The sequence below is a fragment of the Corythoichthys intestinalis genome, chromosome 13 (genome assembly GCF_030265065.1).
Source record: "Corythoichthys intestinalis isolate RoL2023-P3 chromosome 13, ASM3026506v1, whole genome shotgun sequence".
In the NCBI taxonomy this organism is placed as follows: domain Eukaryota; kingdom Metazoa; phylum Chordata; class Actinopteri; order Syngnathiformes; family Syngnathidae; genus Corythoichthys; species Corythoichthys intestinalis.
In genome coordinates this window covers 25,124,025-25,138,175 of record NC_080407.1, presented here as the reverse complement: position 1 = coordinate 25,138,175, position 14,151 = coordinate 25,124,025, and the positions used below count along the sequence as shown (strand labels likewise).

At 39.1% G+C, this 14,151-nt stretch overlaps 1 protein-coding gene across 1 annotated transcript in view; it reads left to right on the top strand.

Moving 5' to 3' along the window:
* Positions 1-8,309, top strand: part of LOC130928530 (gastrula zinc finger protein XlCGF57.1-like) — a 41,410-nt gene extending 33,101 nt beyond the window's left edge. Inside the window, exon 3 of the mRNA XM_057855211.1 lies at positions 4,552-8,309. Coding sequence (XP_057711194.1) covers positions 4,552-6,296 — 1,745 coding nt within the window. The 3' untranslated portion in view covers positions 6,297-8,309. The remainder of the gene's footprint in view (positions 1-4,551) is intronic.
* Positions 8,310-14,151: the final 5,842 nt, after the last annotated feature.

Here is a 14,151-nt window from a genome sequence, read left to right as displayed (position 1 = left end):
TAGCGGTACACAGGTGCTCTCGTCCTTCGATGATGAGTTTCGTCCTTTGGCTCAGTCACGTTATGTTAATAGCCAGTGTGTGTATATGTACATTCAAAGGAAAATTTAATAACGATGCTTACAAAACTAAAGTTATGTCGAGAGTCCCGTTGGCTTGTACATGTGCGCGTGTCAATTTGCGTGTCTTCGTGTCTGTGAGCGTGTGTGGTTGAAAATCCGTAGTCTTCCTCCTTTCTACCAACTCAGTGGGCCCCGCTCTCCCGAAAATCTCTTCCTGTTATCACTTTCGTACCGGAAGTGCGCCTCCGATTTCAAAATAAAAGTTCTCTTTCATAACTAACCAAAATTCAATCTGAAGTCTTATTCTTTCCTCATAATTATTTTAATTTTACAACAACACTAATTTTGGCTCCAACACCCACATAATGCTACGGTAGGTATCACGTTTATAGAATTGGATGTGAAATGACAGACTCGGCGGCGTTAGCACATGTATAGAGAACTAGTTGCGAAATGACAGATTCACCGGCGTTAGTAAAAAGCCCAAAGAACCCCACCTCTAGTGAAAATAAAACAAAAAGACAATATATTGTGATACTTTGTACCCTAAAAGGTTATCGATATGCCCTCATCAAGAATCGAAATATCCTTTTGATGACAATGCTGAAGCTTTTTATTTCAAGCATGCACAAAGAAACAGAAATCCATTGTAACTCAGAATAATTCTTTGCGCTCGAAAGGGAGCGGGAAGAAGAAAAACTAATGGAATCCCACCCCTGATCTCAGCGTCCAGCAGTCTTATTTCGTGGGATATTCCTGCCCTTTGACTTTTAATTCCACGCGATGAAGAGAAAGGAAAGAAATAAAAACAAGAAGACAAAAACAACTAAACCAATAGACAACCAACTAGAACAACAGAGTTGGCTCATCAGTAATAATTCTCAATATATATACACCAATTCTACAAGAACAGCAACAATAATAGTCAGTAAATGTCATTACATTACAACATTAAAACAACACAAAACTAACATAACATAACAAAACATAACATATATTCTAAACTTTCACCCGACATCACGGAGACCCTCGGCGGCATCCAGACGGACTTTATCCCACTGTCCTCGTTAATTCAAGCTCCAATAGCGCATCTTAAAGTTGCTGTGGTTAAAAAGCTCATGGTTGGATCTGGGGATCGAGCTGACGGTCAGCTTCGAGGCGAGCCGTCGCCTCAGCCTTGTTCATCATGCCCCTACATGGTGTCAACCGGAAATACAACAAGCTAACGATAGCACCAACAAATTTATATTTAGTGCAGGCGTTCAATGTAGTTCTTGTTGCTGTTTATGCTTCTGTCTCTCTCTCCAACGAGTCTGGCTTGTATTTGGACACTGTGGCAATACTAGAGGACTGTATCCTGATGTTCTTCTTGTTCTCTCTAGGCATTTTGACCTCAGGGATCTGGATGGGGGGAGAGGGATGCATTTACAATTCCAATGGCGTACCGCAAGCAACACGTCACTTCCGCTCATTAATATTCATGGCATTAGCTACAGTTGCTAAGCAAGGACAAGCCATCGTTTGTCCCTAATAGGAAATGAATGGAAATCGTGTATGAAGGAGATGTTTACAGCGCTAAACCTACCAATTCTCTCCGAAAATGATGTGCCTGGTGCCAAATTGACTGGCATAGATGTGGAAGAACATAAAAATGTTCAGTTAAAGAGATGGCTTTAGTGTCGAAGGCTGAAAAAGACGAAAAAAACGAGCCGACCTAAGCATAGTTTTAGCTTTTTTTTATCGACGCGACTGACAATGACATTCACCGGTTTCAACAAGCTATCCTTTACCATCAGCCCTGTCTTTCTTATATATCCTCTGGTTGTCCTACGTCTCTTACCGTTCTTGGGGGTAATTTAGTTAGCTTTGTGTAGCGATCGCAAATGCTACTCAGTGACAGCCAACGAACACTTTTAATTTTTTCATTGATAACACATCTTAATCCTATAATTTATTTATACTTCCCCCTTACTAAAGTTGTTTTTTATATATATATAACAGAAACGGTAACAGTGGCAGTCAGATACCATTGTAATTTTTTTCAGGTCATTCATTGTCAGACAGAAGCAGTACGGCACAACGTTACGCTAAAAAAATAAAGTAAAAATATAAAAATGGCTTACCTCTTTGTCCTCTGACAGACCATGCCAACCCAACATAATGTTTACTGCATATGAAACTTGAATGGATTTTTTTCTCCCGAGTTTTTGGTTTCCGGGAACGTATGAAGAAAACATCCTTCATGGTCGTAATGTCTAGACTCGTTTCTACAAGTTCCAAAAAAGCAATGCGTGATCGGCATGTTCGTTTTTGAAAGATTACCGGCGAAAAGTAGCACTTTTTACGTTGGGTCTATGCGTGGGCGGGTCTATAATGTCCCACTTTGGCTTTACTTCCGCTTTACGATGCGACATCACGGTCTAAAAATAGCCTGCGCCATTGAAACATTCAGTATTATATACATGACAAGAGTATCAGAATATTTACAGTAGAGCTGTCCCGACTAGTCGACATAGTCGACGTCATCGATGACGTAAATCCGTCGACGAGCACAACATCCCGTCGACTGTTAACGAAGGGTTAAAAAATATATGCGTGGAAAGTTCAGAATGTCGGATGCTCTGTATGCAAGCGGGGAAAGCGGCACAAAGCCAAAAAAAGCGCACCAGAGTGTCCAAAACATTGACTTATTTCAAAGAAACAACGGAGGGTACACTCTTCTGTCCTGTCTCTTCAATGCCAAGCTTGGCTGCACGTCGGCCGTGAATAAACACCTCAAGCGCCGTCACCCAGTTAATTTTTTTTTCTTTTTTGTACACCAGAGGGTGCTGTCGCCATACTGAATAATAATGTTTCATTGACAATGGGCCTATAAGTGCTATTAGTATTGTCCTTAATGCTAACTGAAAGGTTTATTTCATGTTATGGTTTATTTTATGGTATAGAAAATTATATAAGGTTAAAAGGTCATAAATATATACAGTATATACAGTGATTGCACTCAAGGGAGAGATTGTCAATGATAAGGTAATAAATTAAGGTAAAGGCAATTCATTGATATATAAATAAGGTTTAAAAGGAAAAAGATGAAAAGTTTTTGCTAACTTCTAATTGTGTTGTTTTATTTGTGTGCACCGCAGCTCTTACGGTGTGATTACATCAAGGATTGAATAAAAGTTGTAAACCATCAGTTTAAGAGACCACCTTTTCAATCGGGATGCTACATTAGTTAATTCTATCAGCATTTGAACTCATTGTTTATTTGTGATTTATTATTGTTATTTACGTGTTTATTTGTACTTTAATAAATAATTTAAGTGTTCCAATATGTTTTTTGTGAATTGATAAGCGTCAACAAAAATTTCATTGCTAAATTAGTAAACAAAAACCCAAAAAAAAAAAATTTTTTTTTTTTGAAATTATTAGATTAGTTGACTAATCGTAAAAATAGTCGGCTGACTAATCGGAAGAAAATTAGTCGTTTGGGACAGCCCTAATTTACAGTAGTATGCATGTTGTTATTCAACACATGTTGGCTCGACCATGAAAAATAATGTAAAGAGTCTGTAACTGTCCTGTTGAGTGTTGTATATAAACTCATTGACCGCCATTGACGACGCTGGACGTCAAATTCATTAAAAGCTGGCAAAGAATGTTAATATTCGCTGCCAACCTGCAAACTCACAACTTCCCAGCAGAAGGATGAAAAGAGTCAAACGTTTGGACGTCTTTTACCGTCAACGCAAGTGAACGAGTTAACTATCAATCAATGGGGAAAAAAATGGGCTCCGTTACAGACTGTTATGGTAATCCAAAGTACAACCTTAAATACAGTAGGTCAATTAAGATTTGCTGTCATTTTCAAACCTAAGGGGCACAGCAACACGTCTTTACACTATGTATTATTAAACAATTCAAATACAGGTTAAAGGGTGTGCTGCGTGATCATAAAAAAAAAACCTACGTGCACAACTATCAAATGTCACGCATTGTGAACATATGACGGGTACGATGGCACAGTTTCATGTTGTCGTCTCGTCAGACATTTGCAATCTTTTCGTTATGTTAAAGTCATCAAAGACGTTGTAGCTCGTCATCATGACGTCATGGTCATGAAAAAAATGTTTGTTAACGAAATGTTTTTGCTGTCCTCATCGTTGACGAAAACAACACTGTTTGATACCTGAAAGTACTTCCAAACCGCGGACATGCTGGCTGTGAGCTAGCCGTTTTTGCAAGATGGCGTCAGTTGTTGCTTCTCGCTGTGTTTTAATGATATCATCACAAAAGGTTCTTCACACAATTCAATGGTAAACTTTGTCTTCAAAACATTTCAACCGAAATTGCATCTTTAGCTATTTTTGGCCGATAGTTTTCGGCGACGAATTTTCGGTAACTACTCATTTTCTCCAAGTTTTGCACAAAGAAAAGACTGGCCGATTACACGGTGGTGGTCAGTAAATATATCGGTGGTTTTCTTGTGTCTTGCAGGTTTCAGAAAATATCTTGATGCTGAGCCAGAATCTCCTGGCATTAAAGAGGATGTGGAGCTCCTCCAAATCAAAGAGGAGGAGGAGCCTGAGCCCTGTCAACAGATGGAGAGAGAAGAGCACCTTCCAATCAAAAAGGAGGAGGAGGAGCTGCCATTTGGTAAAGAGGAGGTAGACGAGGTGCATATCACCAGGTTGACTGGTGAGCCCTTGAAGAGTGAAGATGGTCCGAGTGAGGCCAGCAGAGGGGCGGAGCCTCCAAGCGAGGGAAGTAGCAGCAGTTCAACAGAAGGATTGCAAGCAGACATCGACATTGCTCCATCAGACAGAGATGGCGCCAAGTCTCACTTACCTTACAATGATGATGACCATAAGACATCTCACGGTGACGACAAACTCTGCAAATGCTCTCAGTGTGGGAAAACCTTTGCTACTAAGCAAAGTTGTCGTAGGCATTTGAGGATCCGCACTGGTGAAAAACCTTATGTCTACTCAGTTTGTGGTCAAAGATTCGCTCAAAAGCAAAACTTACAAAGTCACGGAAGAACCCACACTGGCGAAAAACCTTTTTCCTGCTCAGTTTGTGGAAAAGGATTCTCTTCAAAGAGAGAACTAATAATTCACGAAAGAACCCACACTAGTGAAAAACCTTTTTCCTGCTCAGTTTGTGATCAAAGATTCAGCTGCAAGAAAACCTTAAAACGACACACAGGAAGCCACACTGGCGAGAAACCTTTTTCTTGCTCAGTTTGTGGTCAAAGATGCAGGTGCATGAGTTCATTAAAAATACACACAAGAATCCACACTGGCGAAAAACCGTTTTCCTGCTCAGTTTGTGATCAAAGATTCAGCCTCAAGACCTCCTTAAAAGTACACACAAGAATCCACACTGGCGAAAAACCTTTTTCCTGCTCTGCTTGTGATCAAAGATTTGCTCATAAGGGAAGTCTAACACAACACATAAAAATCCACTCTGGAGAAAAACCTTTTCCCTGCTCAGTTTGTGATCAAAGATTCAGCCGCAAGAGCACCTTAAAATTACACACAAGCGTCCACACTGGCGAAAAACCTTTTTCCTGCTCAGTTTGTGGAAAAGGATTCTCTACAAAGAGAGAACTAATAATTCACACAAGAATCCACACTGGCGAAAAACCTTTTTCCTGCTCAGTTTGTAATCAAAGATTCAGCCACAAGACCACCTTAGAACAACACACAAGAACCCACACTGGCGAAAAACCTTTTTCCTGCTCAGTTTGTGATCAAAGATTTGCTGTAAAGGGAAATCTAGAAAAACACATAAGAATCCACTCTGGAGAAAAACCTTTTCCCTGCTTGATTTGTGGTCAAAGATTCGCTTGGAAGCAACACGTAAAACGACACACAAGAAGCCACACTGGCGAGAAACCTTTTCCCTGCTTGATTTGTGGTCAAAGATTCGCTCGGAAGCAACACGTAAAACAACACACAAGAAGCCACTCTGGAGAAAAACCTTTTCCCTGCTCAGTTTGTGGTCAAAGATTCGCTCAGAAGCAACACGTACAACGACACACAAAAACACACACTGGAGAAAAACCTTTTTCCTGCTCCATTTGTGGTCAAGGATTCGCACATAAAACAACCTTTCAAACTCACGAAAGAATCCACACTGGTGAAAAACCCTTTTCCTGCTCTGTTTGTGGTCAAAGATTCGCGCGGAAGGATTGGATAAAGAGACACGTGTGTGTTGGTGTGGGAAGCAGTCGCTAATGACTGTTTTGCCTGTCATCCGTGCTGGCCTCATGAGATTTTGCACGCTGGACGATTGTATTCTGTTGAGCTTTCTTTAATCCTGTTGAAGATTGGCCCTTTTGGTACCTTCCAATCGTAGTATGATGTGCATCCACCCTATAGACCCTACTCACCTACGTCACAAAATGGGCGTGTCGCTGTTTCCGGCCGCCATATTGTACCTCTTTTTCAGACCTATTCTCATTGTTTTCAATTAGTCGAGCAAGTTATAGAGCAATTCATGGAAGCCCCGGTGTTATCTGACGCTGTAAACTCATTGGATCCGTTGCATAAAAGGCGTTACGTGGAAAAGCTTCAGTTTAGCCATTCGCCAGATCCGTATTTGATGCGTAAATCGATGTTTTTCGACCCGCTGGCTTCGCCTGACATCTGATATCCTGATATTTACAACTATCTTGTCCACACAAAATCAGCCTATTCTCACGAAAGTTTGAAAAACTTTAAGAGCTTGGAGGCTTATAAATGCTACGTTGCTGGTTGGGTGAAACAGGTCCTCGTACACGAAAATTCGGCAGGAATCTTGTGCTCGGAAGGTGAGTTACGAAATTTTCAATTCAAAATCTTTTGTTCTTGCTAACATCCACTGTCAAGTCTAATGTATTTCATGTCATTTGTCGATGGAGCTAGGGCTTTTAATGTTTATATGGTTTAGCGATAGCACTCACTACATACATACGTGTATGTTGTCGGCGATTAGCCTAGCAATGATCTTAATTGTGGTTGTCAGCCCAAAACCCTTTAAATATATATTAAATGCATCTTACCAGATATAAAATGACTACTACATAATCTGTGGTAGTCGTTTGGAGCCCAGTTTTCGCATCGAATTGCAGCAGCCCATCTCGCTCTTCTCTCCGGGTCCCTCGGAATCCGGTAAAACTTCAAGTCTCTCCGTCTATCTTCTCTGTTATTGCAACCGACCGCCACACACGACTTCACCATTTTGAGTATTAATGTTGACGAGCAGTAAAACGTGCAATAATAGGAGGAATTTACGAAGCGCTAATGCATTTATATGACGAGTATCCGGACAACATGGCGCGGGGGCGTGGCTGTGACGTCACGTGAGTAGGGTCTATTGCCAAAACCTCACCTGATTGAATCCTCTCAAGTTAAGTCGCATGTTTTATATAATACTCTCCCTTTTAAACTGTACTTTTCACATTTATTATTTGAAACGACAGACTAGAGCAGGGCGGTAAACCGAAAATTTACTGTCACCGAAATTCTTCACGATGACCAACGTAATTTTGACCATGTCGGTAAATTCGGTAATCTAATAAAACAAGAAAATATAGTCTTTTTATCCCGCTTTGACGCTGTGTTGTTCGGCTATGTTCATTCCCCTTTAAGAAAGCAGACAGTGTGCTTACGTATGGAGTCACGTGGTTTTCAGGAAGCCAATCAAACAGAAGCCCGGTAGGCTAATGCTAACGGCTAACGCTAAAAGTAAACGGGATGGAGTCGGGCTTAAGTTAGTTTATTTACCTTTGCCAAACTTTCACCCGGCATTAAGTAAACTCTTGGCGGGTTCCAGACAGGCTTTCACCCGCTGTCTTCCCTTATTCTCACGATATTAGGAGAGGATGCTTTCAGTCCGTTCTTCTGGTAGCCAAGCCACAGGCTAACGCTAGCAGCTAACAACGGCTACAAATGAACGTGAAAGAGTCGGACAGCGGCTCTAACCTTGTCGAAACGGCTGAAATTAATGAGTGGACTGGGAACGGACTTCATGTAGAAATCATCATGTCGCGTTATTTGGCATCTCTATGTGATTTTTCTGGAAGCTTTCATGATGGTAAAGCACTCAGCATAAAGTAGCCTAATCCAACAATGAAGCCTATATATAATATGACAGTTTAATGGCCACAGCTATTTTTCTGTATGTGTTTGCTTTATTCTGCCATCATAAAACCTTAAATGTTTCATTGGCATCAGAGCAATACAGCTTTAATCTGGTTGTGTCTGTGTGGGGGGTGCATGTATTTAAAAATGTTTCGGGGGGGGGGGGGGGGGACTGAAACCTTGACGTAAACACTTGTGTTGAATAATTATGTCACAGCAGCCATTACCAATAAATGGCGTACCGCAAGCAACACGTCACTTCCGCTCATTAATATTCATTACATTAGCTACCGTTGCTAACCAAGGACAAGCCATCGTTTGTCCCTAATAGGAAATGAATGGAAATCGTGTACGAAGGAGATGTTTACAGCGCTAAACCTACCAATTCTCTCCGAAAATGATGTGCCTGGTGCCAAGTTGACTGGCATAGATGTGGAAGAACATAAAAATATTCAGTTAAAGAGATGGCTTTAGTGTCGAAGGCTGAAAAAGACCAAAAAAAAAAAAAAAAAACGAGCCGACATAGCTTTAGCTTTTTTTATCGACGCGACTGACAATGACATTCTCCCGTTTCAACAAGCTATCCTTTACCATCAGCCCTGTCTTTCTTCCATATCCCCAGGTTGTCCTACGTCTCTTACCGTTCTTGGGGGTAATTTAGTTAGCTTTGTGTAGCGATCGCAAATGCTACTCAGTGACAGCCAATGAACACTTGTAATTTTTTCATTGATAACACATCTTAATCCTATAATTTATTTACACTCCCCCCTTACTAAAGTTGTTTTTTAATATATATATATAACAGAAACGGTAACAGTGGCAGTCAGATACCATTATAATTCTTTTCAGGTCATTCATTGTCAGACAGAAGCAGTACAGCACAACGTTACGCTAAAAAAATAAAGGAAAAATATAAAAATGGCTTACCTCTTTGTCATCTGAAAGACCATGCATACCCAACATAATGTTTACTGCATATGAAACGTGAATGGATTCGCTGAGCTGGTGTTAAAGTCCGCGCAAGTTGATTCGGTTTTCACATTTTTTCCTCCCGAGTTTTTGGTTTCCGGGAACGTATGAAGAAAACATCCTTCATGGTCGTAATGTTTAGAGTCGTTTCTACAAGTTCCAAAAATGCAATGCGTGATCGGCATGGTCGTTTTTGAAAGATTACCGGCGAAAAGTAGCACTTTTTACGTTGGGTCTATGCGAGGGCGGGTCTATAATGTCCCACTTCGGCTTTACTTCCGCTTTACGATGCGACGTCACGGTCTAAAAATAGCCTGCGTGCGGTACGCCATTGTCTGAAGTGTACTGTTAAAGCTGCAAGTCATTTGTGTTAGAATGACATGTTTGCACAGTCATCATATCGATTTTTATAATGTTGTACATTTTCCAAGTCATACAAGCTGTTATAAATGTTTACACTAGAATTCTTATTGTTTACAAGATTTTGTTTAATACTTAGTGTTTAGACTGCATGTGCAATTGTTAGATTGAAAGCTGGTTAAATAAATTTAACGAGAAACGGTTAATTTGTATTCCATGCATTGATTCAAATTTTCAAATTATATAACAGTCCGCTTGGGCGAATTTATCGTCATTTATCGTTATCGAGGTAAATCTGCTCAATTTATCGAGATACTTACTTAAGGCCATATCGCCCAGCCCTACGACAGACCCCAAATTCCAAAAATTCCAAGTCATACATAATTAATGTCATTAAATAAATATGGAAAATTAGGATATATCGTTTAATGTTGCAGAAAGATAAAAGAAATACTGGCTCACAAATTAGTTTTCTGTGGTGGGATTAATGTATATTTAATTTCTAAAAAATTCTATTACATTCCTACTCGTGATTGACAGAGGCATGTTACAACAGAGTATGAGGGCCTCATAAAGGGTGTTGGGGCAAAAATAAAATGTTTTGGTGGATCATTTTTTGTTAAAAAATTAATAATTACTGTAATACATAAAACGCACAAAAATTGTATATTTAACTTTAGAGACTATATGTTGAAAATGTTTTTGTTTGTTAATAACATGGTCACCACCTGATACCTTGCTTGCTACAAGGGGCTCGTTGAATAAGGTGCTATTGGAACGGAAAAGTTCACTGTTGACAGAGGAGGCGTAAACAGTGACATTTTCTAAAATTCAATTGAAGGTGGAAAATGAAGATGATTATGATGATAGTTCTGTATTAGTGCCCCGTGAGGAAAAGTTAGCTGCAGATTTAGGCTGGAGTCCAGAAAGGAAATTTATCTGTGATGTCTTCAAATAAGTAGGATTTAGGCATGTGCCGGTATGAGATTTTGACGGTACGATAACCGTGAGCAAAAATACCGCTGTTTCACGGTATCACGGTATTGCAATTATAGCTCCAAAATTTTGAGATGTATGGTTTAAAAAAAAAAAAAAAAAAGGAAAAAAAAAAACAATTTTCCATTGAACAGGTTTTTTTTCAGAACATATTTGCAAATTGGAACATGAATATAATGTGAAAATAAATTAATGTGAAAATAAAGAAATTAACAAAAAATAACAAATATTTTATATAAAATTAAAATAAATAGAACCTAGACTATACCCACAGCCACAGCTCAAGTTGCTCAATATTAGAGCAAGAACAAAATAATTGCTATAAAAAAGTAAAAACACTTCTAAATAAAATTAAAAATATATACTGAATGACTTTTTTGGAGGGGGAGAAGCTAAAGTTTTGCCATTTTCAGCCACTGTGTCAACTCTCTTGCATGTCATGCTTTTGTGTTAAAAAGAACAAAGCATTCATAAGTTAATAAGTTAAAGATGTAGAAGTTAGTTTTATAAGTTAGTTAAAATGTAAATATTGTTGAGGAAAGGTTTCATCTAAAACAAAAAGTGAGGAGTGAGACCTCTTTCCGCAATTAGCGATCTTTGACGCGATCCTTTTTTTTTCTCCCTCCTTCGTTTAAGCTTGTTTCTCACTCAGCGGCTGTGAGACATAAAACGTTGACGAAGCTGCCCTCCCAGCTTAGCCTAGGCTAACATTCGTCTTTGTAAGTTTTAGTTAGTTTGTATATTGAATTTGAAAGGAAAATGTGTGTTTTGTTTTTGGCGACCTTTTTCATGGTGCTAATGCTATCCTGTTGAACCTACTCACATGTGGAAAAATACAATTGTATAACGTTTTAAATGTATTCATTTGTGTATTTCACCACGATTTGAGAGCTCAATAAATTGAAGAAAAGTACGCCTTGTGTTTGGAGGATTTGTTTTTGGGTTTGCTGGGTGTTTACCTGAATAGCGTCACTCAGCTTCTCAGATTCTCAGCTTCCAGTGCCCCTGTACCAGCCCCCGCCGATGAAAATCTCATCTCTGCTTCGAACTTTAAAGTGTTTGCCCCTCACCACCCTTTTTTATTTTTATTCATAAATGATACCTTGTTTTTATTCAGTCCTCTACATTTAAATATACTTTTCATATTTTATCCTGATATTATGTGATATAGTTATTAACCAATTTACGAGGGATGGGACAATACAACCCACGATATCATTCGCCTTGATATGGAAGGGTGACGATATAATACAGCAGAGGCGTCACTAGGTTTTTTGACCGGGGGGGGCTTAGCCCCCAGTAGATGCACAGGATCTAAGTGAACGTTTCCTACAAGCACAAAACCTCACAAACAACAAACAAAGACTGAAAATTTATTGATTATTATCATTATTGGTGTTGTTTCAGTCTATTTTAATACAGTAGAACAACAGGAAAAATGGCTACAACTGCAATTTATCTGGTAAATCGAAGCATCAAATAATGCTGACTGTTTTTAAAGGTGGCAAATCGGCCCATCACTTTGCTCTGAGTCCTACAGGTCAATAATGGTTGTGGAGTGACAATTATTAGTGTATTATTATGACTATCCACCGATGATAATCATATGTGTATGAGCTCAGGTTCTGTACTCATCTATGCGTAAAGTGAGAAACAACTGATACTCCAGAAGGAAGCCACCCCATAGATAGTAGTGAAAAGAGTGCACAATTAACTCTGTAAGCGACTAGGACCTTCACAATGCATTTCAGACTAACTTTCTTCACTGTATAATATATATTAACTATAATAGAGTAGCGTAGTATAGGTTAATACTAGTAAATAATAAATAATATCAAAATCCATCTGTTTATATGGCCATTAGGCCCAAATATATATATATATATATTTTTAAATATTGATGTTCATCTCAAAAAGCAATAATAACTTACTAATAACTAAAAAAAAAATACTAGTTGTTATTGAGATATAACGATAGCAAGAATAGAGAAAAAAACGTAAAACACTAAGAAATGTATTTGACATACATTTAAAAAGTACACTGTAAATTTATTCATTCATTGATCTTCTTAGCCTATCCCAGCCAATTATGGGCAGTAGGCAGGGTACACCCTGAATTGGTTGCCAGTCAATTACAGGGCACGAGGAGACAAACAACCTGTCTCGGTCAAACTCATAACTATGGAAAAACTGGATTGTCCAATCAGCCTAATGTGCATGTTTTTGGGATATGGGAGGAAAGCGAAGTATCCCGAAGAAAACCTGCACAGGCACTGTTAGCAAATGCAAACTAAACTCTGGAAGGCCTGGGACTGAACCCTTAATGTCGGGCCAGGGCATAACAGCCAGCCTGAGCGGGGGAAAGAGGGAAAAGAAAGAGGGGGAAAATGGGAGAGAAAATGAAAAAAATTGGGCGAATGTCCACGAAAACAGCAGAAAAGACGAAAAGAAGTCAATGGGAGGACGGGGGTGGGATGCGTCACCAGCTGGAATCGAACCACCGCTAGCCAGAACAGTGGTGACTTCCTGTCACTTTTTTTTTTTTTCAATCAAACTTTATTCCTTCACACATTACGTCAGCGGTGACTTACAGTCACATGTTGTTGTTGTTGTTTTTTTTAAACGATCAAATCTTTAATTATTAACAATACGTCATCAGATTTTGTTTTGTTTTGTGTGTTTGTTTGGGGCCTAAATGTATGTAGTAGTAAGGAGGAATTTCAATTGCAATTACACACACAAAGAAAACTGTATGATTGTAAAGTAATGTATTAATGAAAATGTTCACAATGTTACATTAACGTAAAAATGAGATTTATGTATCTCCACCATTATGTCATTTTAAACACATAACAGTTATTCATGTCCACAAATATAACACTAATAACAACTGGAAATTCTTCAACAACAAAAATAACATCACGTATGTCCAAAAATATGGATTTTACATTGTGAGAAAAAAGTGGGAATTATTCACAACACGAACTATTTACAACATGCAAATTTTAAACACATATTTAAAATATAAAAAGCAAAAAATCACACAAGCAAAATAATATTCAGTTTTGAAGAAATGTCAATGTCTGAATGTTTATTAATTATATTTACATTGCGAGCATGTTCCTCCACTCCTCTATGGTTTTGCCAGAAGCAGGACAGTACCATTTTCCCTTTATTTTCTCTAAACCGCCTTTCTTTGGGGCTTCCCCCCTTGCCTCTCGCTCCTGGTCTTCAAGCGCGACCCTTTTTAGTCTCCACTAAAGTATGCTGCTCGTCTCCAATGGGGCCACGCTCGTGATTGGCTGCGCCGACTTGGACTTGGTTGGCGCTATTCTTCAGCACTCGCTCGTGACTGGCTGCGCTGACTATGACACACCCGCCGGTCATCTTCGCATTTACTCGTGATTGGCTGTGCTACGTCGACCAGCTCGCTCCATCCGCTCTCTCGATTGGCACTTATGCCTTTCCCCCGCGGAAGTGTTAGTTTTAGTTACGAAAAACAATCGGATATATCGGACAGGCGTTAGGAAACGTTATGATATGTTAGGATTACTTTAGGATACGTCAGGTGCAAGGTGCCGAGATTTGTTTTTCCAATGTAAAGTGCGTTATAAATAAAATGTATTATTATTATTTATTATTA